Below are 24,945 nucleotides of genomic sequence, written 5' to 3'. Positions count from 1 at the left end.
CTTTGGAGCAGCTCCAGGAAACCTCTTTCACTCTGAAGAGGTCCCCTAGGAAGCTGTGGTGGGACTGGAAGGTCGCAGGACTTCCCAAAGTCGAAGTCTCTCCAGAACAGACCTGCTCCAACCTTGAGTCTCCACTCAGAAGGGTCCACTTAGTACGTTCTCGGGTCCTTGGCTTCGTGTCGGCCTCCCAGGAGTTGGTACACTAGATGCCTTGGGAATAAAGCCAGTTCCCTAAACCTATCCTGCGCTCACCCACGACCCGTGACAGCCGCCAAAGGGACAGGCACAAAGGCTCCTTCCTCAAGGCCCCTGCAGACAGCACTTTCCACACTGAAGGTGTCCGTGACCCAGCCAGAAAACCTGCTTCACCACCTCCTGGATAACTGCATAGGATGAGAACACAGATTTGGGTCTCTTTAAATATGAATAGGTTACAGATTGCCTTTTTAAATATTGCTCTAGATCAAGTGGTGGTGGTTATATATGGAGTCAAGCAGCTGGGATATTCATTCGAGGCATATAATTTTCTTCATTCTTGGGACAAAACACAAGCAGGTTTTTCATTTTGAATAATTGGTCTTCCCTCCCGTACCGTGGGCAGCTGTTGATGGCTCCCCACCTTGTTAGCCTGAAGCCTGTTCATCCCTGGACCGGCCACGACATGCCCAGTGCAGTACCCCCCATGGTGGGGCTGGCAGCAGCCCCTCCACACTGCACAGAACAGTCCGAGTCTGGAATCGTCTCTTCAGCCGCACAGCTGTTCGATGTGTTATTTTCTCCAAACTCCTCTTCCATGCATTTCCAAGCAGCATCTTCTCATGATTACAGTTGCTTTCAGAGATGAGCTCATGCTAAGATACCCAATGAAGAACCCAGTTCAGAATTTTCTTTTTTTTTTTTTGAGACAGGGGTCTTGTTCTGTCACCCAGACTGGAGTACAGTGGCATGAACATGGCTCACTGCAGCCTTGACCTCCCTGGCTCAAGCACTTCTGCCTTCCCTCCTGAGCAGCTGGGACTACAGGCATGCACCACCATGCCTGGCTAATTTTTAAACATTTTGTAGAGATAGGGTCTCACTATGTTGCTCAGGCTGGTCTTGAACTCCTGGACTCAAGCAGTTCTCCCACCTCAGCTTCCCAAAGTGCTACGACTGACTATAAGCGTGAGCCACCATGTCCAGCCTAGAATTTTCAAATTAAAGCTAAACCTCCAGCGTGTTTCAGTAGAATGGCCTCAATGCACTATTCCCCAGCAAAGGCTTCAGTTAAAGGTGCGGGGTGACGTCGACTGACCTGTGTGTTAGCCATCAGTTGCTGCCTAACAGATTATCTGCAACTCTACGGGCTAAAATTTACCACAGGGATGTATGACCTCACTATTTCTGTGGGTCTTGAGTCCAGCATAGCTTCTGGGTTGCACTGGCTCAGGTCTGTCCTGAGGTTGCAGTTAGGATACTGACTGCGCTGTCTCACCTGAGGGCTCAGCTGGGACTGGAGAACTGGGCTCCTGGAGGCTCCGTCATACACCTGCTGAGTTCTGCTGCTGTGGGTGAGAGGCTGGTTCCTGGCCTCATGGTTCTTTCTGTGGGGCTTCTCGTGCATCTCACAGCATAGCAGCTGGCTCCCTGCAGAGAGGGAGGGAGGAGGAGGAAGCCGCAGCGCCTTGCAGGCCGGGTCTCAGAGGTCTCCCTGTCCCCTCCACCTGGTTCTGTTTGTTGGACAAGTCACTAAGTCCAACCCACATGCCAGGGATGGGAGTGAGGCGGCCTTTTGAGGAGTGCTCAGGAATGCGTGGCCGCATCTAAACTGCCACACTGTGGCCAGTCAACTGGGTCTGTTCCACTTCAGGATGCACAGGCCTCTCCTGGCCCTGCAGGACAGGCTCACCTGCCTCTACCCCAGGCCGTCCTGGTGTTTGTGAACTGCACTTCACCCTGCCAGCATGCGGCTTGTACTGGGAGGCCCATGGGCTCCGGGAGGACTTCCCTTCAACTGCCAGGCACCTTGAAACTGCCCAGCAGCCAAACCTCGGAGCTGTGGAAGCTCCTGGATGTTCAAAGACCCACTTAATATTTAATAGTCAGTGCAGCATTAATTTCATTCCTCCCCAATCCCACATATCGAAACCTTTCACAGTTTAGTACAGGGATGATGGTGAAAGAGAAACCACAGGGAAAATCCAAGGCAGTGGGATTGTTTAGTTTCTGGTTGCTTCTCCTTTTATTTGTAATTAATATCCATTCAGCATTTTTAAAGCTTACAAAATGCTTCAAGCACATTCTCATGGGAGTTCTGTGATTTGTAAAAGAGGCATGTGAAAAAATTGGAAGCTAAGGAAATAGGAATTCAGAGAAGGTACACTGAAAGTCAGCCTGAACTTGAACCCACGCCTTCTGGCACCGAACATCCCTGTTCTCGTCACTGCAGCACTTTGCTCTGTGTGTGGAAAGCGTGAAGGGCCCCTGCAAATGGGCATGATGCTGCCTCCTCCACAGGCTTATTTTTGTGAAATCAAACAGAATACTGTTTGTGCTTAAAAACCATCCTGCGCCCCCATCTGTAAACTACATCGTCCCTGGTACTTCCCAGCAGGCGCTAAGCACCGCCCACACTGCCGGCGCCTGACCAGACAGCTCCACTGAGCTCCTGACCCAGCTTCAACCGCCGGAAGCAGCTCCCAGGGAATGTGCAGAAAGGTGCCTCCAACACCCGGCCCTTTCTGCCCCTTGGCCCCTGTGGTCACTCTCCCCTCCACAGTCCTGCCCCCGCAGTTGGCCTTACTGCCCTGCGCATCTTCCTGAAGCACCTGCACTGTTGCCTCATCTCCGTCCTCTACCTCCTACGCCCTCGCCTGGGCCCTCAGTGGCTTCCAGCAGGGAGGGTGTGGGTGCAGTGATTCGGCACAAGTGCTTCAAATCATGCCCCTACTCCTCACAGCCTCTTCTCAAACGAACCGGGTGTGGCGTGCTGGGCCTTTATTCTTCTGGGACGCAAACACAGGACTGCCGATTGGTGTCTCACATAGACCCTGGAGTCTGGTCCTTTCGTCTGGGGCAAAAGGAACCAAGGAGGAAATTCCAGCCGCACCACATTTGCAGACGACACACTGTCGGGCTTTTTTTGCAATAACTGCATTTCCTAAGTAATTCAGGCTTTGGATTGGGAACGTGTCTGTCACTTTCCTTTATAGAAATAACCTTTTGTAAATCAATGTACTGTTACTTTATAAAGCCAGACAACTGTCTCTAGATAGACAGCAATAAAAGCTACCGACTGTGAACTGCTGTTTCTGTTCTGTTCACTCATGGATGCTCTTCTGCATCACACTGGGACCTATTAATTGACATTAAATGACACACCCTACAAATGAAACAATAGTCACCAAGGGTCAGAGGGTCGTGTCTGATGTGCCTATGCTCGTGTCAACAATAGGTGCCGTCTCCAGCTGTCCCTTTCTCGGGCTGAAGCACCTCGGTGACCCAGATCCCTGCAGGCACTTGGCATCGTTCTGTGCGTCCCTCTGCCCCAGCCAGGAGAGTGCTTTTTGCAGAGGGAGGGGTGTAGCCTGCCTGGTGTCTCCGTGTCCTACCCGTGTGCGCCTTCCCAGCTGGGTGGGTGGGTCTGGAGGGGTGTAGCCTGTCTGATGTCTCCATCTCCTACCCCTGCGCCTTCCCAACTGGGTAGGTGGGTCTGGGCTGAAGCAGCTGCTGCAGGTGGAGCGCCCGTCACTCACGTACTCTGCTTTTGATGCCTCTACTACAATGGAGCTTCTGTTTCTGCCTGCATTTATGCATCACTGGGGTGGGAAACTCTTTTTCCTTCTTTCTAGACCTTTCTCTTCCTGCTGCCCTTCTGAAAGACCTCATTCCCCCTTCTCCCCTCATTAGCCATGACAGTCCACAGGGAGCGTCGGCCCCAGCGCAGCTTGTGCTGAGACCACCATGGCCCTGTGGTGCAGGTCTTCTCTCAGGCCTTGCACGCTCACTACAGAGTCCTGGGGCGTTTCTGCAGAGTTTTCTTCTCCACTCAGCATGTAGAGAGATCACCCATGGCATGGAGAGATTGCCCAGGCCCACAGAGACCTCGCCGCGTGGAGGGTTTGCCCAGGCCCGTAAAGCCCCCACCACGTGGAGAGGTCACCCAGGCCCGTAGAGCCCCCACAGTGTGGGGAGGCACAGAACAAGCGCAGGAGTCCACTGGCCTGGTGCATCACACCCCGGGGACCACCAGTGGGCCTGTTCAAGGCTCCACTGACCAGGGTGCTGCCAGATCTGGCTCGAGCAGTGGCTTTGCCTCTGTGATGGGTATGCCGCTCCTGTGTTCCCTCTACGCTAGCCTGAGGAAGTCAATGTCCTTTTTTTTAGAAATTTTAATTTTTGTGGATACATAGTAGGTGTTTATGGGTTATAGGAGATATTTTGATACAGGCAGGCAATGCGTAATAATCACATCGGGTAAATGGAGTATCCATCCCCTCAAGCATTGATCCTTTGTGTTGCAACAAACCAATTATACTCCCTCAGTTATTTTTTTAATGTACACTATAGTCACCCTTGTACTAGCAAATACTAGGTTTTATTCATTCTAATTTTTTTTTGTACCCGTTACCATCCCCACTCCATCCCCCACTACTGTTCCCAGCCTCTGGTAACCATCCTCCTGCTCTCCATCTCCATGAGTTCAGCTGTTTAATGTTTAGCTCCCACAGATAAGTGAGAACATACAATGTTTGTCTTTCTGTGCCTGGCATATGTCACTTACACAGTGACCTCCAGTTCCATCCATGCTGTTGCAAGTGACAGGATCCCATTCTTTTTTATGGCCGAATTGTACTCCATTGTGTATACGTAGCAAGTCCTTTCTCCCCTCGTCTGCTGATGGACACTTAGGCTGCTTCCACGTCTTGGCTGTTGTGGACAGTGCTGCAGCGCGCACAGCTGTGCAGAGATCTCTGATAGACTGATTTCCTTTCTTTTCTTTGGGTGTGTATCTAGGCGTGCATTGCTGGGTTGTATGGTAGCTTTATTTTTTGGTTTTTTGTAGAAACCTCGAACTGTTCTCCGTAGTGGTTGCAGTGATTTGCATTCCCACCAACCGTGGACAAGGGGTGAGGGAAGTTAATTTCATAGGAACACCAAGCCTTTCCTTTTTGTCAGTTTCTGTTCTTATGATCATTCCTTAGAAGACAGATTCCCTGAAGAATGTCGTTTTACCTAGTTTAAACTGGCTAGAGTCTTTTCAAGATTACCATTTTGAACCCCACGTTGTCCTCTGAGTCATCGAGGTAGCCCAAGATAACGGTTAAGAGGAAAAATTCTTTGTGTTGACAGCAAGCTGTTCTCCAGTTTGTGTTAAGTAATGGCCCCTGCAGGTGAGGAGAGGCCGCTTTCGTCCTCAGCATGTGTAGACCAGGGAGTCCGACAAACAGAAATCCTCACCTCCTGGGGTGGGTCATGTGGGGAGTGTTAACTGGCAAGATGATCTAAATTCTCTACCCAGATCACAGCAGCAACAGCAGCTTTGCTTTCAGAGAAAACAAAACACAAAAGAAGTGCCCAAAAGTTACAAACCAAGCAATAAAAACTGTGGAAAGTGACCTGTTGCACAAAACGTATTTGGTACATTAAAAAGGCCACTAGCACAGTGCCCTGTGGGAATGAGACTGACATTTTCACAGAAGGTCATCACCACTCTCATGTGACATACTTGATGCTTTTTTTTAAAGACAGGGTCTCACTCTGTCACCCAGGCTGGAGTGCAGTGGTGCAATCACTGGTCACTGTGGCCTTGAAGCCTTGACCTCCCAGGCTCAAGTGATCCTCCCACCTCAGCCTCCCAGGTAGCTGGAACCACAGGTGCACACCACCATGCCCAGCTAATTTTTTGTATTTTTGTAGAGGTGGGGTTTTGCCATGTTGCCCAAGCTGGTCTCAAGTGATCCGCCTGCCTCGGCCTCCCAAAGTGTTGGGATTACAGGTTTGAGCCATCACTCAATCCCAAAAGTGTTGGGATTACAGGTTTGAGCCATCACTCAGTCCCAAAAGTGTTGGGATTACAGGGTTGATGCTTTTCTTAAAAAACATATTCCCTATGTATGATGTCTGCAGATACTTCAAGAACATCATAAACACCACTTTCACCATCAGCTGGGAGCAGAGTCCCTGCCTGTTCATTGTCACGCCAGCCATAGGGACTGGTGATGTTTACAGTGTGTCCCTGTGGGTGAACTGGGTAAGGAAAAGACGGTGCCCATACACCGTGGAATACTACGCAGTCATAAAAAAAGAACCAAATCATGTCCTTTGTAGCAATGTGGATGCAGCTGGAGGCCATTATCCTAAGTGAATTAACACAGAAACAGAAAACCAAATAGTGAATGTTTTCACTTATAAGTAGGAGCTAAACATTGAATTCACATGGACTTACAGAAGCAAAAAATAGGCACCAGGGACCACCAGTTGGGGGAGGGTGGGATGGGAGGAAGGGCTGAAAAACAATCTGTTGGGTCCCACACTGACTACCTGGGTGATGGCTTCCATCATACCCCAACCTCAGCATCACCCAGTATGCCCAGGTAACCTGCACACGCACCGTGCGCCTGAATCTAAAATGAAGTTGCAATTTAAAATAAAATATCAAATGTTTTAATATTTTTTAAAAATATGTGTGAACATCCCTTGACAAATTGTTTTCATCCAGAGAAATTTGCTGTACTGAGAATATATTATAACAAAGTCTCAGACAAACATTGGTTCCCATGATTTTGTCCTTCTCATTTGGAATGATTGCAGATCCTGGCCAATCTGGAGCAAGGCTTCGCAGAAGACGGGGCCATGAGCGGCGTGACTCAGGAGGGCAGACAAGGTGGGTCGGCCGGCCTTTGCTGACTAGATGCTTCTCGGACGTCACTGAGAGACTGAGTCCAAAGCCTCTTGCTTCCTCTTGTTCTCCTTTCCTTTTCGTGGTCAGCACGGCACACATCCATTCATGCATTTGCCACTCACTCCTTTCTTGGGGAAGCCAGGCACATCACTGGGTGATGCTGTGGGTGCACCGTGCAGCCTCAGACCCGAACCCTGCACAAGGGGAGAACACGCCTTCACCACAAAAGCACACGGCCCGGAACCTGGCACGCCGAGTGGTGGTCTGAGTGGGTGTGAGGAAGGAGCCCAGCCCAGCTGCGGGGGCCCAGAGAGGCCTCCGCGTCAGGGACAGAGGCTCGGGAGGGTGCTTCAGAAGGAGCAGGAGAGGAAGATGGGCGCTGCCCAGAGCCTGGGGGCAGGATGAGGGGGCTGGGCGGTTTCCCTGAAGCAGTGGAAAACCCCTGGGGTACTGGGTGGGTTGACAGCCGATCCGCACAGTGAGGCCATGACAGGAGCCGATCCGCACAGTGAGGCCATGACATGAGCCGATCCGCACAGTGAGGCCATGCCGGCTGCGTCTTGGGGAGTGCGTTAGCCAGGAGCCAGCTTCCGATAATGCTTGGAAACCCAGCGTGAGTGCTCCCTCCCGGGCAGCCCCACCGAGCCTCACTCCCTCACTGATTATGGCAGCGTCTCCCCACAGGCCTGGTTGCCTGGTCATCTCCTCCTTCCCATAGCTTCTGTCCTACTTGGTGTGCAGCCCAAGTCGAGACCGAGTGGTCTCTGTTTCTGCAGGTGTGCTGGGGTTTCTGGGGAGCTGCTGGCTGGTGTGAGCTGAACATGTGTGAGGTGTGTGTGTGGTGGGTGGACGTTGAATGTGCATGTTGTGGCATGTGGTGTGGGTGTGGTGTGTGCTTGTGTGTGCACTTGTGCGCTCTCTTTTCAGTAATTTAATTGAAAGTAGAGTAACAAGGTCTGAAGGAGAGACGTTGCCATCTGCTCCTGGATGTCCCATCCAGCATTCTTGGCACCCAGTCATGTTACCCCTTGTGGGGCTCCCGCTTTGGTGGGAATGAGCATGTAGTTATCAGAGAGCAGAAGGCTGTTCCTGGAAATCTAACAAAAGGTTACACCATGAGCATTTGTAAGGAGGGTAGGGGAGGATTTAGAGCAGGAAAGGAAACTGCAAAGATCATCAGAATAAATATGCAATTCATTGAGATAATCCATATTTTACCTCCATTAAGAGAAGATATTCAGAATTTCTTTTCACAAAAATAATGGTACAAGGGGAATATAAGCAGCTAATGTGTTTTTAATTGCTGAAAGGCAAAGAGAGTTAAGTTTTTAATTCTAGCAATTAAGTTTCTGTGTGTTCTCCTGAAGCACACCGTGAATACACATCATTTCTAGGTGATTGTTATCTCACTGTGGACAGTTGGTGCCAGCTGTGGGAGGAAGGTCAGCTTCCGCCTCCTAAATCACAGCCTCAGAGGCGGCCGGGGACATGCGACTCCCAGTGCCCAGCAATGAGGGAGGCTGGGAGTGCTCCCAGGATGGCATCTTGGCACTTCACACTTGGGGTGTGGACTTTTGTTAGAGGAAGTGGGCACAGTACAGGCGCAAGGAGCACTGGACAGGGGGTCAGATGGAAACGTCCCTGTCCTCTCTGGACCTCAGCTTGCCTGTCGATAACATACTCATTTCAGATGAGCTCAGTCCTCAACCTGCGCCTTCCCCCAGCCAACCCAGTAATAAACAGGTGCCATTGGTCAGCCTGCTCTCCCCCAGGGCAGCTCCCAGGGGCCTTTCCAGACCCCAGCAAGTCCACAAAGCCAGTTTGGAAACTTCTAGAAGAGATGGGCCCTGAAGGTTTGAAATCAGTGGAGGGATGGCTGCTAACTAATGAATGTGCAAGGGAGACCAGGGAAGGACGGGCCAGGCTCAGGGTCGCGGTCAGCCACCGTGTGGCAGCAGGTGCTAGGGAAGGAAGCTGGCTGCAGGGGAGTGCCAAGTCCCCAGCGAAATGTGCCAGCCACTTGAGTTCTGGACCAGGGTGTGGCACTCCTTGGGGGAACTGTCATCTGCAGCAGCCCATGGCCGGGAGACAGGGGAGGCCTTGTGGCTGGGCACGGGTAGGGCCCTCTGGGCGGCCTCCCATAGGTCAACTGTGAGAGGCTGGCAGCCACCCTGGCCAGTGGCCCTCCTGGCCTTGTCGAGCTACAGACAATGTCGTCGTTTCTGTCAGCTTTGCTCCTTTTCTCAGGGTTCTGGCTTTGGAAACGGGGCTTCCGGTCAGACCGTTCGGCTTCGTGTCTGGGCTGATGCTGAGCAGCCGCCCTCCTGGTTCTCTTGATGCCGAGGGTCTCTTCCCAAAGACACCTCTGGTCCCAAAGCGAGTGCTGTATTTTCTGCCTCAGCGCAGCCTGCAGCATATTGAGCATTCCAGGCCGAAATCCAGTGGTGTTAGCAAGAGGGATCTTTTAAAGTTAAATTAGAATTCACAGGACCCAATAATTGATGGCTAGAAAGAGCCTCAAATGTATTTGTGCACTCACAGGCTGCTCTTACCTTGCAGCCTCTGTCCGGCTGTGGAGGTCACGTCTGGGCCGGGTGATGTACTCCATGGCAAACTGTCTGCTCCTGATGAAGGTACGTGGGTGGCCGAGCAGGGCCACCATGGGATCTGGAAGAGGGTATGTCAGTGGGAGCTGTGAGGGAGCCAGTGGTATAATAGATGCTGGCAGGGACAGGCCGGTGTAGCCGTGCAGAGAAGCCAGCTAAGTACTGGCTTCACAGGAAGCCCAGTGACACATTACGGGGCTATATTTACTTTCATTTCTACTGCAAGAAATTTCAACAGAATGTAGAATTTACATGATCAGATTTCACTATTGAGACGTGGGTCTAAATGATTTAATTTAAAGCATTGTTCATTTTCCCCCATTTTTCTCTGAATTCCATCCCCAGAAGGTGTCCTTTGTTCTCCCTGTCTTCATGGAGGGTGTTTTTTTCGCCTCTTGGTTTTGATTTTGTGATTGATGCTCGCAACACCTGAAGACAAGCTTCCCCACAAGACCTTCTTAGGACGTCACCCCAGAGCTCTCAGCCCCCAGGAAACAGCTTAGAAATCAGGGAGCTGAACTGAGGCTGTCATTTGTTTTTCTGTGTCTCCTGGCTCTCGCTAGCCTGCGCAGCGGTGTTTTTTGGCTCCTCTCTTTGTTTGGAATGCACCCCACGCCTGGCTCACCTCCCACACTGGGCGTCAGGGTGCCCTGTGTGGGGCTAGTGGCCCTGCAGCCAGCTGTGCATACTGAGAGCTGCTGCAGGAATCAGCTAGCAGCAGAAGCCCCTGAGCAGTGCTCATAACACCTCCTGGGCTGTTCTAAGACAGCGATCGTAACTCCTCCCACACCCATGCGGCTTTCATGTGGCCAAGGTCATTCCTGAGTTTGATTTTCAGCAAGGCAGAGCAGACAGTTTACCAGGTGGAGAACTGTGCTCACAGGCTCTGTCATGAACCCTGAAGTGGCAGCCCTGCTTGATGCACGGACCCTGCAGCATCCCTAGAGGTGACTGTGGCCCGGGGCACTGCTCCGAGCAGGCTGGGTGTGGGTGTAGATTCACAACCGTCAGCAGCTCAGGCATTCCGTCAGGAAGGTGTGCAGCACACACCCCGGCTTTAGTGCAGCCCTAGTGCCCAGCGCAGGGCCTCTGCCTTTGGGTTTCTGCAGCTGTGTCGGGCTGGACGCACAAGGAGACTCGGGGCATCCTGTTCATCCTCTGTAGCAAGCAACCGTGACGCAGCCTCACACTGCTGCAAAAGCCTCCGCGTCCTCCTTAAAAATAAGGGCATAGATCTGAGATCTCTGAAATTCCTCCCAGCTCTGACATTCACACAGCTCTCTCCTCTCCTTCAGCACACTGGATAAAGGAAATTATGGTTTTTAAGTTCTGTGGTTTTGCTTGGAGCACGTTTTTCTTCCGTAGCCACCCGAGATATTCCCACTGAGGTCAGGTGCCCGCACGGTCACTTTGTTCTGGTCCTCACCCTCCTCCCACCCACCCCCTTCCCTTCTCCAGCCCCCTCTGGCTTCTGCAGCAGGGCTTGCCCACCTCCAAGTGGGAGTGAAAAGTAGGCCCTCCCGCTCCCCTGCCCTGGGCCTCCGTGCTGGAAGGCGGGAGGTGGCCTCTTCACCACCCAAGGCTGGGCCAGCAACCAGGTGACCCCGAAGCACCCGGCCTGACCCCTCTACCCCCCAAAATAGGCCATTCTCCCAGTGCTGCCTGTGGCCAGCCCTGACACCCCACCTGGCAGTCTGGGCGGTCCACAGTAGGCCTCCACCCGCTGAGAGTACTATCGGCTTCACCTGAAAGTCACCAGCTTGCTGGAACATTCTTATGCAAAGACATGAAGAACCAATTATAAATTCACAGGACTGGTGTTTCACTAATCATGGGGCTAAAACTCCCCAGGGAGGAAAGTTCCCTGTTCCCCTGGCAGGCTTTTATTTGCATTTTAAGACACATTAATATAAAAAGATGGAGTGGGCTTTTCTTTGTTGCCCTGTAGTAGTAACACCACCACCAGGCTCCAAATGGGAGTCTTCCTCCTGTATTGCTGGGACTCAGTACAGAACATATTATTGCATTTCAAAAATACTTTTACAATGGACGTGATTTAATTTGAAAGTTCAGCTTAAGCTTTCATTTTCCTGAGTTAAAAAAAGGAGTAAAAAAATGTTGCAATTAAAGCCAATCCAAGCATATGCACTCTCTTGCCATCTAGTGAGCATACAGGGTATTGCAACAGTGTGTGGTCTTAATAATAAGGGGGTATCCTGTTAATTAAATTCTGTGTATGGGCTAACAATGAGTTATTTAATCAGCCATTTAATTATCTTGAATAACATTTTTATTACAGTGAAATAAATATCAATTTAACTTCTTAACAATGAAATGTATTCATATGTTTTAGCCCTGGATACATCTGCATGGTATGCTATAATGCACAGTGGCACGTATTATAAAGCATTGAAAACGTCACTATCTTCACTTTTTAAATACTGCTTCCTCTCCTTAGGCCTCACCGTAGCCTGAGGGCACCTGCACTGGCAGACCATATGGATGCAGGTGCCTGCCACCTTAGGTGGCCTGGGCCCCCCCTCCCCCGGTGCCCCTGGGAGTCTACTTCCCTCCTGGTGTCCCCACAGCTCGCCAGTCTGCACATCACCACCTGCCATGGCTCCGCGCATGATAGAAAGGAGCAGGCAGCTGCATCAGCTACCTTCCGTCTTGCTGGAATTAGACTGCACAAGTCCTTTCTGGTTGCAGAACAGTTGTAAATCTAGTTTCACAGCCAGTAAACCAAGTGTGGCTGCTGAGAAGAAATGGTGAAGATTGAGCTAAAATAGGCTTGTCCCTGGAAGCAAGTCGTTCATGTCCTTCACAAAGCCAAATCTACGTGATCTGGGGAGTAGGTTAAGCTCTCTCTAAAGAGCTGCTTTTGGCCATTTTCCCTGATGGGAAAAGCCGGTGGGTGCAGCCCCTGTTGGAAGGCAGGGCTGCTCCCCTAAACTTGTCCGATCAGGACCAGCACAGGATGTGCAGGCCCCGCATCTGCATCAAGGGTGCCATGTCCATCCCAGCTGCAACCTCAGCCACCCCGAGTGCCCCCATGCCAGGTCACAAAGCCCTCCTCTGTGTGAGGGAACTCACACATGCTCTCACGCTCACACACTCACACACACGCACGCACACACGCTCACACACACGCACGTTCACACACGCTCACACGCTCTCATGCTCATACATGCACGTTCACACACGCTCACACTCGCACAACTAGACGGCAGAGACAGCAGGAAGGCGTGGGAAAGGAGACTGAGGCATGTGCTGTCTGGCTCCTCATGGGCGTCAGGCCTGGAATAAAATGAGTTTTAATGAGCTGTACTCGAAGGTACTAGACTGGAGAGAGTCTTTTTGTTTTTTGGGGTTTTTTTTCCTTCCTACCAAACTGGAATTGTACTTGTCTTTCTTTGTAACATTCCAATTAGCAAGTTAGTAACTCTAGTCCCAGTTTGGAGGAAATGGAACATGTAGAAGAATAAATAAAAGTACCTTCTGGGATTTTACGATGAATAAGAAAGAAGGAAAACACCATTGGTGGCCATCGTTCCTGCTGACCGTGTGCTTATAGCTAAGTGCTCGAATGCAGGGGAGTATTTAGTGCAGGGCCTGCTGCACAGAGCTTGCTCAGTAAATGTGGCGATCACTGTCATACTAGAGAGAGCCCGGGTTTGTTGGGGACTTGAGACAAGCTACCACTGTGTCCCACATGACTTTGGCAAGACCTTCCTGCACTGAGGCTGCTTTGCTCACACCTGGAAAGGGGGACTCGGTCCACTCAGCATCCATCAAGTGCCTGCGATGGGCCAGCATGAGCGGGCAGATGGACAGTGAGACAGTGCTGCCAGGCCTTGTCCTTGAGGAGGGGCCATGGGCCAGACCACCACAGACAGAGCAGAGCGATGAGGGATCCAGCAAAGGCTCTTGGCAGAAAGCAGATGCCCTGAGCACGGCAGCTGGCACAGCGCTCCTAAATGTCCCCCCGTAGCTGTCTCCGAAACGGGAGGGTCTCACGCGTGCCACAGAGAGCAGACGACATTCACGCATTCTGCTCTGCAAGGGTGGCCCCCGTTGCCATCCTCAGCCTCGGCAAAGTTGTTTTGTGGGTTTTCTCTACATTTAAAGATTTGACCTTAGTTTCTAGCATAGAAAAGTTTAACAGACACTTTAAAAATTTGGCTTATGTATTTGGAGGATGGAGATGAGACAGCGTTCGCCTATTCACATAGTAACTGTCAGGAAAGAGAGGTGCGGTCCAAGTGAAATATGAATTGCTGTTGAGAAGATGGAAGCAGGAAACAGACCCTCAGGCTCAACTAAACCCCAACAGCCCCTGATGACAGGCAGGACCCCGCCTGCGCGATGCACACAGCTCAGAATCCCAGCCTGACTGCAGTTGGGAGAGCAGCCGCCCCCTCACAGCCGAGCACCACGTGCTGGTTTCCAGTTCCCCGCCAGCGCGTGTGTCAGGGTGTCCTCTCTCCACACCGCGTCTGTATACGCTTGTGCTCTTCTACACGTGTGAAACCCGCAGTGCTTTTCTCAGCTCTGAGGTACGCTGGGTTTTTCTTCCCACAGGATTATGTGCTTGCTGTGGAGGCATACCATTCGGTTATCAAGTATTACCCAGAGCAAGAGCCCCAGCTGCTGGGCGGTATCGGCCGGATTTCCCTGCAGGTACGTGGCACGCTCAGATGTGAGCCCGAAGGAACAGGCAAAGGGCCTTATGATAGGAGTTCTTTGCTTGGATGTGCGACTGTTGGCTTTTAATCATTTTAATATAAGAAAGACTGCAGAAAATATTCCAATGCCAATGTGTGTGACCATGAAAAGGGGGGGGTGCTTTCCAGGGGTTCTGGTTGGACTATGGGAGGCCCTACTGGCTTTTGTGCCTGTTGCTAAAGGTGGACCCACAGAAAGTGTCATCGCAGCCGCACTGAAACAAGCTACTCTAGATACTGTCCTGCTGCAGTTACAAAAGCGCTGACTGAACCGTGAGGAATCTTAGTTCAGCTTAGCCCATAATAGTCACTTGCTGATATTTTGCCTGAAGAACCTTTGAATCATTTTTGCTGGACAAAGTCCAGACTGAACAGTGGTCTCAATAATGCACAAAGCTGGGACAGGACCCCCTTTGCTAAGAATGTCCTTGAAGCTGGAATGCATTTTCCTGGGATATCTGGTGACAGGGAGGTCACGGGAAGAGATGAGTCCCACCCACATCCCTGTCAATCCTTCACCCTTGCAGGCTGAGCACAGGGCAGCTTCCGCCCCTTCCACCCTCAGTCTTCTGAGGTCACGTCCCAAACCTGGGCCCAGGAAAGGAGTCACAAGCAAGGGACCGCAGAGGAAGGAGAAGCAGCACAGACCTTCCACAGGCACCCACTCACCGTGAGCCAGGCCCTGTGCTGAGCATTTCACCTCACGGTGTGACTAGCTTGTTTTACAGATCAGCAAACTGAGGTCTCCTGATAAAGTGAGATCCAGCGACAGGAGGCCACATAGATAACGGGGGAGCTAGAATTTGAACAGGGCCTCTGTGAACTGAGGGCCTGCACTCTCTCAGCTAACAGCTGGTCCTCTCCTCCCCCACACAGTTGCTCACAGACGCACTCACACACGTAGGAACATGTGCACACATCTCCTACACGCTGCCTGCTTGTGGAAATCCACACGGGACACCAGATAGTGTTGGAGGACAGCCCCGTCCATGGGCCCCTGTGGTGGGCCACAGCAGATGACTGTCACTGAATAATCCAGAGCAGGCACAGATGCGTGACGCGTGAGCTGCCACCATGGGCATCGGCTCCTGCCTGCCTGGGATGCTTGCAGCAACCCTCGTCGCCTGTGTGAGAAAGCTCCACGTGGCTGGGATCTCCAGGGTACCTGACCTGTATCATTGTCCCCTGGTTATCATAGTAAAATAGTACCCTGGGCCTGCTCAGATTCCTCACTACCCTGGAGACAATCTCGGAAATTTTATTTCAGAGGCATAGTATGCACGACTGGAGAAGTAGATGCTGAGTTGCTTTTGCATCTGGAAGTGCTTCTCCTTCCAGTGGGAGCCACTGGCCTGACCACAGTGAGGGCTCTGGCAGTGAGACTGGAGTCTCAGGAGGAAGGCTCAGCTTCCACAGCGTGATGTAAGCCCCGTCTGGCGCACGGAATGTGCTCAACGGGCTGTGAGGAGAGCCCTCGGCGTTCGCTGTCCTGAGGACCCAGGGAGGTGGCAGTGGCTCTGTGACTGGGCAAGAGATTTTGCCAAAGGAGAATGGAGAAAACAACGGAAGCACCTGGGCCGACTGGACTCACCGACGCCCCCCACAAGCCCTGTTCCATCTGCACCTCTTGCAAATTATTGATCAGACCTCACTCACGGGTATTTGTATTGTTGCTGAAGAGCAAAGTCTCTGAACTCTGTTTCTGTAAAGGAAATGGAGATTGCAGTACTTAGCATTTGGGATATCTCTGAAGACGTTGTGCCATGGGTGCTACAGAACTTCTCAGACAGCCTCGCGCGACGGACCGCTGCATTGCCATCTGCGCACACAGAAAACCCAGCCCCTGGAAGTTCCTGCTTCGGCAGGTCAGTGCGTTGTCTGAAGATGCTGGATCTCGGAAGAAGGGTGAAGCAGGCAGGTTTTGCCCTAGAAGAACATAGCCATTTGTGGGAGTCGAGGCCCAAGAGCGCCGTTGCGATCAGCAAGAACGACCACATGTCAGCCCAGTGGGTGCCCGAGCACACAGCAGACCCCCACCCATTCTGAAACCCTCCTGGGTGCACCGCCTGTGTCGCCAGCCCTCTCCTGTGCTGGGGCTTGTGCCTCCTCATCTCTGCTGGGTTCAGCAGAGGGCTGCAGGGGCGGGACCCTGTGTGTACATGTGGTGCTGAGCTGCCAGAGATCTCAGCACGTCCCTCGTGCCCCATCCTGTGTGCAGCTGCCATTAGCCTTCCTGGAGTACACTCCACCCTGCCGTCTCTGGTCAGAGCTCCTGCTGGGGCCCTGTGGCCTGTCCGCTGAGCCCACACTTAAAGTTCCCATTCAGAGCCCTAGCTAACGTTTTCTAGCCCAGTGTTCTTCGCCTCGTGTCCTTAGTCCCACCAGACGGTTGATTTGCTGCTGCCCAGACGGGGCCACCCTTGCTGCTTTTACCTCTCGTGGGCTGTTCCTGCTGCTCAGAACTCCCTTTGCTTTCTGCCTGTGCAAACCCTGTTCATTCTTGAGAGTTCACTGGAAGGACTTCTCTAAAGTCACCCCAGCTCTCTCAGCAAACTCTCCCTTCCCTCTTCCCCAAGGCATCTACGGGGATAAAAGCACAGGGCTCAGGAGCTGGGGTTTGGAACAAGACAGACCCGACCCCGGCTCAGCGGCTCAGGCTGGCGTAGACAGACCCGACCCCGGCTCAACGGCTCAGGCTGGCGTAGCTCTGACGTGGCTGTGACATGGCTCTGAGCAGGCTGTTTCACCTTCATGGTGTCGGTCCCCCCCAACAACCGCCTGCGGTACACAGTTGTCATCGTCGCGTGTAGATGAGGAAGTTTATCCATGTGAAATCCTCTGTGTCCTGCCTGGGACGTGCCAGGAGCACTGTAAGTGTGACTTGCTGTCTTTCGTATGTCTTGAGGATGGGGTGTGTTTGTTCCGTTTCCTCACAGATCCAAGTGTAAGCGCGGCATTCCCAGATCACGGCAAAAGTGCATGTGCTCAGCATTGCCCTTGGAAACCCCACTCCCACAGCGGGGCATCCACCCTGTAGAGTGACTCCAGGGCACACATGGGCACGAGGCCCTCCAGGCTGGGCAGTAGGAAGGGGCAAAAGCAGTGTCCCCACGCATGCATCCGGACACTCATACCCCACGCGCCAGCCTCAGAGCTCCTGCCAGTGCACCCTACTCACCCCCAACGCTGCATCTCAGCACAGGATGGAAGATGCCACGTGGGGCAGATCATGGCGATGTGAGGTCAGCAGTGCAGGACAGGATGGGGTTGAACTGGGACTCGAGTCCAGCAGAAACTCCTGAACTAACTGTAGACAGAGTTGACTCCACTCTGTTTTAAGGAGTAAGAACTCAAATTGAGTGACCACGTAAAAGCCAGCGCAGGCTCTGTTCCGAAGGGACGCGCACTGAGTGAGCACTTGACACTCAAACGTGTTCAGCCGTGGTTCGATTCTTGGAGGAACAGCCCTCAGAGAATCACTTTCAAGAAAGCACGTGTGTTTTCCAACTCCCGCAGTGCTGTTCTCCCTGAAGCACCTCATCAGTACCTGTATCTTAATTAGACGGTCTCGAAACTGGCTGTGTGCGAGCCATTCTGAAATGAGTTGGTGCCACTGTACAGAAGCAAGTAGCACATATACTCTCAGCGCCTGTGTGCTGTGCTGTCAGGATATCAGGGGGACAGTTCATAAGAAACGTGTATATTAGTAACCGTCCCTGAAATGATAAAATAATACTGAAGGTGCTTAGAAAGTACAGGACGAGGTTTTGGTCGCAGTCCGTGGAATCCATAGTGGCTGATAGAAGCAGAAAGTTGATTCAGACAGTAGTACAGGGAATCTTCACAAGGGCCCAGAGACAGGCCCTTCTAGGGCCAGGAAGCCAGGATGCCCCAGCACGTCGCACAGGCCCCCCAGGAAGAACAGCACTGCCAGCTCTTCCTGGCCTCTCAGAGTCTTGTCCCCACCCTGAAGACCCAGGTCCCCAGGTCCCCTACACGGCCTCCTTCCACTTCCTCAGGCACCGTCGTCTTACGTGCATGCATCTCTCTGGGGGCCCAGGCCGCGGGGGCGCCCCTCCTGCAAGAGTAGGAATGTAGGCCTCCTGGTTCCTCCTTGAAAGGACCCCTAACAGGTGGGAAATGGGCAGAATCGGGGAAGGCAGCCAGCAGCAACCATGAGCGTCCCTTACAAATCATGTAGCATCTGAAGTCATATAACACAAAGCTAATCACGCATGGAATAAGACTGATTTGGTTTCCCTGAGATTAAAGTTTCTACTCTATGTGCATGGAAATACAAGGCTCGGTATTTTCTGCAATCCTGAATGCTATCTCCAGACCAAGGAGGATTTGTGTTTCATCAGCACTGAAGGTTGGAGATGAGGTGTGCATCGCGTTGATGCTGGGTCTCGGGGAGAAAGCTAGGAAAGGTCCCCAGCAGGTAGGGAAACGCTTGGCAAAGCACGAAGGCAGAGGGACCCACGTAGCTGGGCCCACTCTGCTCATTCCCTGGCACTGCTCGGAGAACTGTGGTTTTCCAGATCAGCCCTAGCAAGGAGGGAGCACAGGCAGAGCCGCTCCGTGGGGAAGGCAGATGTCAAGCTCCTAAGAACGACCTATTCCACAAGGAAGCTGACGTGCCCTCCCCAGGACGCGAGCCAAAAGGCCATTCTTCCAGGGCAGCGTCCCAGGGCGCTGCTTTGTGTGGTTGGCAACCCCGGCAGATGATGGCCTGCTCTGCGTGCCGTCCCCGCTGTTCCTGCTGGGCTGTCTGCAGTGTGTCCTGATCACCCTCTCAGCTGGCAGTGCACACTGCAGTGTGAATCTTCCCATGGAAAGCAGACCAATCCCGCCTCCACCAGTGCCGTCGCCAAATCAGTAACAGCAACCTCAAACGTTTCTGAATGTTTAGGTCATGTAATACTTGGCAAAAGAGTGGGCTGAACACCTCCGCCCTCAGCTTTCTGTTCTGTGTGTGCGTGAGTGTGTATAGCAGAGTCTAAGAAAGACATGTACAGCCACTTTTCTTTTCTGAGTTTGGGAAAATTTAAACAAGAGCACTGAAAAGCAACCACCAATCGAAAGGGAAGTATTTTCCATTTTCGTTCTAAAGAGTGGAAATAGAAAAAAATGATTTTACTAAAACAAAATATGCAGACACCTTTGGGAAAACGTGCTGTAAAGGAAGCATGCTAACTCCAGAGATGACCCAGCCGGACAGAGGTGAAAGGGGTGGACGGACAGCAAGGTTCTAGATGATTCCACACAGTTGGGCTGAGACCACTGACACTGCACCTCCTCTTTGTGTTTAAAATTTTGTGTTGAATGTAGGTGCCTCTAAAATATGCAAGCTAAAAATAGGAAACTCACTCACCACACCAGCAGCTGCCATTTCACACGAGAAGATACACTGGCGAATACAAGGATGGCACAGATGCCCTCACTTTGTGTTAGGGCCCCGAGGAGCAGACTTTCTATTTTAATATTTCAAAACATATTCTACTTTTGAATAGCAATCCTTGCTCTTTCCAAGAAGTTCAGAGCATAATTCCGGGCACTGAGCAAAGGGTCACCTATTCAGTTTGTGTGCTGTTCACATTACAGCTGGAAACCCTGGCTCCAATGACAGAATCGTACTTGGGATTTAATGCCTGCATATAGGGGAGGATCCATCTCTCACCTCGGCCTCATCCTGCAGGCGGGACTGTCATAGCCACGTTCCCTGCCAGCTGTCAGCGCGCCCTCCAGCCAGGTGACAGCCGTGTTTAAAACTCACATGCCTGCTCTGAGCATTTCCACCGTCCCTTCATCTTCATCACACAGAGCCTCCTGTAGAGCACTGGGACCTCCACACGAAAAGAAGGCTGGGGTTAGGAGAAGAGAGAGTGGGGCCCATGGGAATTTCCACTTCTGAAAGAAATCTGTGTTGTAAGCGAGATTGGAGACACTTGTATTCCAGAGGAGTTTCTCACATAATCGAAATTAAGGAAGGGCAGAAGCAATCGATCTTCAAACAGAAGAAGCGTTATATTCATACTTCTTAAAATTACTTCACTGCAACTTAGATTCCACCTCCTCAGACTCTCTTGACTTGGGTCTTAGAGGCTCCTCACTGGGACTTGGGACTCAGAGGGCCCTCACTGGGACTGGGAAGGTTAGCTGTGGTGCACAGGTGCAAGTCCAGCAGCGGAGCACAGATGAGGGGCCTGTGCTTGGCATTGGGGCAGCTGAGCGCAGGGTGGTTCTGCAGTGTCTGTGGCGAGTCCCAGGCCTCGGTGTCCTGGACCAAAGGTCAGAGCCCAAAGTGATCAGGCAGGAGAAAGCCTAAGCCGCTGCAGGAGTGGTGGGAAGTCTGGGATAAACCAGCTGCCCCAGGCAGGATGAAGGGGGATGGGATGCAGGACCACTCAATGCTATGGCTGAGAGGACCTCAGCAAGAACCAAGGTCACCTCTGACTGAGTTCCCAGAGGACAGGGACCTAGGGCAGGGTGGGGAGACGCTGAGGTGGAAGAAGGAAAGGAAGGGAGGCACTGTTAAGCTGAGAAAGACTTGAGCATGTTTTACAGAGGGGCATGACCCCAGGCTCCAGGAGGGACGCGGGCACCTTGACCGTCTCAACCAGGAGGGTAGTTTGACACACACAGCCACGTACCAGAATCCCTCAGGTTGTACAGTCTGAAGACATGCAGGTTCCTGTACATCAGCCATAGCTCAACAGAGACATTCAAACAGAAAAAGAAGAGACTCACTTCTGGCTGCCACCCTGAGCCGTGGAGTGTGCTGGCTACGGTCAGGGAAAGAGTGGGGAGAGCGTCCCCCAGCCCCTGCCACCCTGTCAGGCCTCATCATCCTGATGTGACACTAAAGTGCAAGGAAAAAGGAAATGCAGGTAAAGGAGATTTCACCAAAACTAAAAACTGTTGTGCTTTAAAGGATACCATAAAGAAAAAGTAAAAAGACTACCTACAGAACGGGAGAAATTATTTGCAAATCCTGTATCTGACAAGAGACTTACATCCAGAATCTATAAAGAGCTCTTACAGCTGCTAAAGAAAAAAACAGTGCATGGCCCTAGCATGCAGAGGGGGAAGAGACTGGACTCAACTCCGACTTCACGGAGGACAGGCGGGAACTGACAACCAGGGTCAGGGTTAGGGTCAGTGGATGGAAAATTACCCAGAGGAAGCATCAAGAAGGGGTTTCTGGCCAAGCAGACTTGATAGGATCGTTGCTGACAGCTGGCCAGAGTGGTGGGATCTCCAGGTGTTAAGGGCATCAAGGGCAGGGATTTTTCTTAAACGGACTTAGCAAGATTCTTCTCACACTGGATTCTACAAGGACAGAGAAGGAAGCCAAGGTCGAGCTTGGCTAGTAGAGGAGGCTTCTGCACGGATGCAGCCTAATTTATGCATTGACAGCCTGCCTGGTTCCCAGCAGGCCCTCGGCTTCTGCAGAGAGAGCAGCTGAGGGGGGGTCAGAGGAAAGGAGAGGACCCCTGGGGCTGGCTCTGCTGTGCTCACGACGGCGGGTGGGGAAGAGGAGCTGGTGAAGGAGAACTCAAGAAAAACATGGGAGAGAAGCTAGGGTATTCTGAAACAGATCACATCTTTTATTGGTGTATGTACATTAGCCTGAGGGGATTTGCCCAGTTGGAATGCAACAGTTTTTCTGATAAGCTTTAAAATATAAGAATGTTTTATAACATAAAAATTTAGACTAAACAAGTTTTCTGTGTTGGTTTTGGGTAGGGGTTTTTTGGTGGTTTTTTTTTTGTTTGTGTGTTTTTGAGACAGGGTCTCGCTGTGTCACCCACACGAGTGCAGAGGCGCACATGCAGCTCACTGCAGCCTTGACCTCCTGGGCTCAAGCAGTCCTCCCACCTCAGCCTCCCGAGTAGCTGGGACTACAGGAATGCACCACCACACCCAGCTAAGTTTTTTGTAGAGATGGGGTCTTGCCATGTTGCCCAGGCTGGTCTCAAACTCCTGGCCTCAAGCAGTCCTCCTGCCTCTGCCTCCCAAATTGCTGGGATTATAGGCATGAGCCACTGGGCCCAGCTGAAATGAGTTTTCTGCATCAATTTCAGACCTATGTTTCCGTGACTGAAGTTGATCAGTAGTAAATATGAAAAGAACAGGGGTTTCTAGCTGACTACGGATTTGATGTCATCTAGCAACCTATGTGGCTGTTAACATAGCTGTGCTGTTTTTGGATGGTTTAAAATCATCTGATGCCCACACCACAGAGAAAAATCGTTCTCGCCTTCCTCTCCACTCAACAGCTCACAGCTATGGACTGCGGGCCAGTCCGCCTTGAGAAAGCTTTAAAATGGCCATTGTCCGTCTGTAACGGCTTCCGTGCCACCAAGGTGGTGAGGAACCCAAACCTGTGACAGAGAAGCAGGTGAAAGAGCTGAGAATGGGCGCTCTCTTCACCATCCTGAGGGCTGCCAGGTGGAGAACAGAGTGGTCAAGATGGGATCCACTGGGTTGGGACACTGTGGCCTCTCCTGCCCTGGCAGAGTCCCAGGGGTGCAGCAGCTCTGCAGGGCACTCCCTCCATGCAGTGTTCTGGGACCCAGGTTGCCCTCTCCTGTGGCCCCATCGTCTGGAACCTGTGCCCTCCAGGTTGCTGCTGGAGGGGAGGACCCCACCCAAGGCCAGAGTGGTAGGATCTCCAGGTGTTAAGGCACCAAGGGCAGGGATTTTTCTTAAACTGACTTAAGAAAAATAAGTCAGTGGGGTCCCACGGCACCCCTACCCCTCAGTGCCTGTATGAGTCGGGGCTCTCTAGAAGGACAGGACTCATAGGATAGATGAATCTATGAAGGGGAGTTTATTAGGAGAATTGTCTCCCGATCACAAGGTGAGGTCCCACAATAGCTTGTCTGCAAGCTGAGGGGCAAGGAAGCCAGCCCGAGTCTGAAAACCTCAAAAGTAGGGAAGCCAACAGTGTAGCCTTCAGTCTGTGCCCAAAGGCCTGAGATCCCCTGGCAAATCACGGGTGTAAGTCCAAGAGTCCAAAAGCTGAAGAACTTCGAGACTGATGTTCGAGAGCAGGAAGCCTCCAGCACAAGAGGAAGATGAGGCTGGAAGACTCGGCAAGTCTGCTCTTTCCAACTTCTGGCTGCGCTGCGCTGGCAGCCGATTATAGACGGTGCCCACCCAAACTGAGGGTGAGTCTGCCTCTCCCAGTCCACTGACTCAAATGTTCAACTCCTTTGGCAACACCCTCACAGACACACCTAGGAACAACACTTTGCATCCTGCAATCCATTCAAGTTGACACTCAGTATTAACCATCACAGCGCCCAGGGACGGGGGAGCCGGACCCAGTGCACGGTTCTAGTTTCTGCCACAGGAACACTAACGATGTGTTGCTCCTAAACTCAGAACCAATAGGTTGGAGCTCCAGGGGTGGCATTCCCCGGGTTTTTGTGTTTGTGAGTGATGTTGGTGTCTGGTTTGTGTGTGCACAGGTGACATCTCAAAAGGATATGGCGGCATATAGATTAGAAGCCGTCTTTCTCCCTCTCTGGAAAACGTTTGAGTAATATGGGATGATTTATTCCTTGAAGGTTTGCGTATTCACCTAAGAATTGCCTTTGCTGAGCACATGAGGTGTGCTGTGTGCTTTTCATAACTTATTAGTCTGCCTTAGTGTTGTGTGCCTGAGGATTTTTCTGTGTTTCTGGGAACAGGTTTTTTAATTTAGAGTTTTCTAGAAAGCCACCTGCTTTGTCCCTGTTTTCTCATGGATTTGCATGGAGTAAAAGACAGTGCTCTTATCATTTCAGTTTCCTTTTTCTGCCTGTAGCTGTTTCTACTTTTACATTTCTGTTGATGCTTTTCTTTTTCTGGATTAGTTTATACACTTACTATTTTTTGTTTTTTGTTGTTGTTGTTGTTGTTTGTGAGACAGGGTCTTGCTCTGTCTGCCAGGCTGGAGTGCAGTGGCACAGTTAGGATTCACTGTGGAACTCCTGGGCTCGAGAGATCCACCTGCCTTAGCCTCTCATGTAGTTGGGGACCACAGGTGCTTACGGCCACACCTGGCTCTTTTTTTTTTTTTTTTTTTTTTTTTAATAGAGATAAGGTCTCACTTTGTTGCCCAGTCTGGTCTTGAAGTCCTGAAATTAAGCGATCCTCCCACCTTGGCCTCCCAAAAGACTGGGATTACAGGTGTAAGCCATCATGCCCAGCCATGGTATTTTCTTTTTTATAGTGTCCTTTACTGATTTGTTTTCTACATATTCTGGAATACTTTTAATTGCCTTTTTATGTTTAATTTTTTCAGTTGCTCCTAACTTTTAGAAATCGGTAGAATTTTATATCCTAATATGTTAATAATTCTGAAGATGTCAACTTACTTTCTAATCATCAGGAAGATCAGTGGGTAGCAAAGAATATCCCAAGATTTCTCTGTTATCTTCTTGTAAGACATTGTTTCAGTAAAGTCCCACGCCAGCCTCAGGAGGCCTTGCGGTGCGTAGGATCAGCACGTGGTCTGGGCTTTGGGCAGGCCTGGGTGTTGACCCCACACTGTTCTGTGGTAGCTGTGTGACCTCAGAATATTGTCTCGTCTTTCCAAGCCTTACTTCTTCATCTAGAAGCGAAGCTAGTGACAGCGTCTGCATCACAGGCTGTTGCGAGGTTCAGGCAAGCTGTGTTTGAAACACTTGCCGCAGCCGCCAGCACATGTTAATCTCGGTCAGTCTTTTTTTTTTTTTTT

General features: G+C 51.4%; 1 protein-coding gene across 7 annotated transcripts in view; it reads left to right on the top strand.

Annotated features, from left to right (window-relative positions):
• Positions 1-24,945, top strand: part of TRAPPC12 (trafficking protein particle complex 12) — a 117,703-nt gene that overhangs the window by 73,162 nt on the left and 19,596 nt on the right. For 5 of the 7 annotated variants that reach the window (XR_004428590.1, XM_033176665.1, XM_033176662.1 and 2 more), the window contains exons 7-9: positions 6,793-6,865; positions 9,443-9,516; positions 14,071-14,169. Coding sequence is in view for 5 of the 7 variants with exons in the window: in XM_033176665.1 (XP_033032556.1) it covers positions 6,793-6,865; positions 9,443-9,516; positions 14,071-14,169 (246 nt within the window). In the remaining 2 variants the exon portion in view is untranslated. Of the gene's footprint in view, positions 1-6,792; positions 6,866-9,442; positions 9,517-14,070; positions 14,170-20,150; positions 24,287-24,945 lie in introns of those variants that run through there. The other 2 variants (XR_004428589.1, XM_033176664.1) reach the window with 2 other exon arrangements.

This window comes from Trachypithecus francoisi, unplaced genomic scaffold, assembly GCF_009764315.1.
Source record: "Trachypithecus francoisi isolate TF-2019V2 unplaced genomic scaffold, Tfra_2.0 Lachesis_group17, whole genome shotgun sequence".
NCBI lineage: Eukaryota > Metazoa > Chordata > Mammalia > Primates > Cercopithecidae > Trachypithecus > Trachypithecus francoisi.
This window is presented reverse-complemented; position numbering and strand designations above follow the sequence as displayed.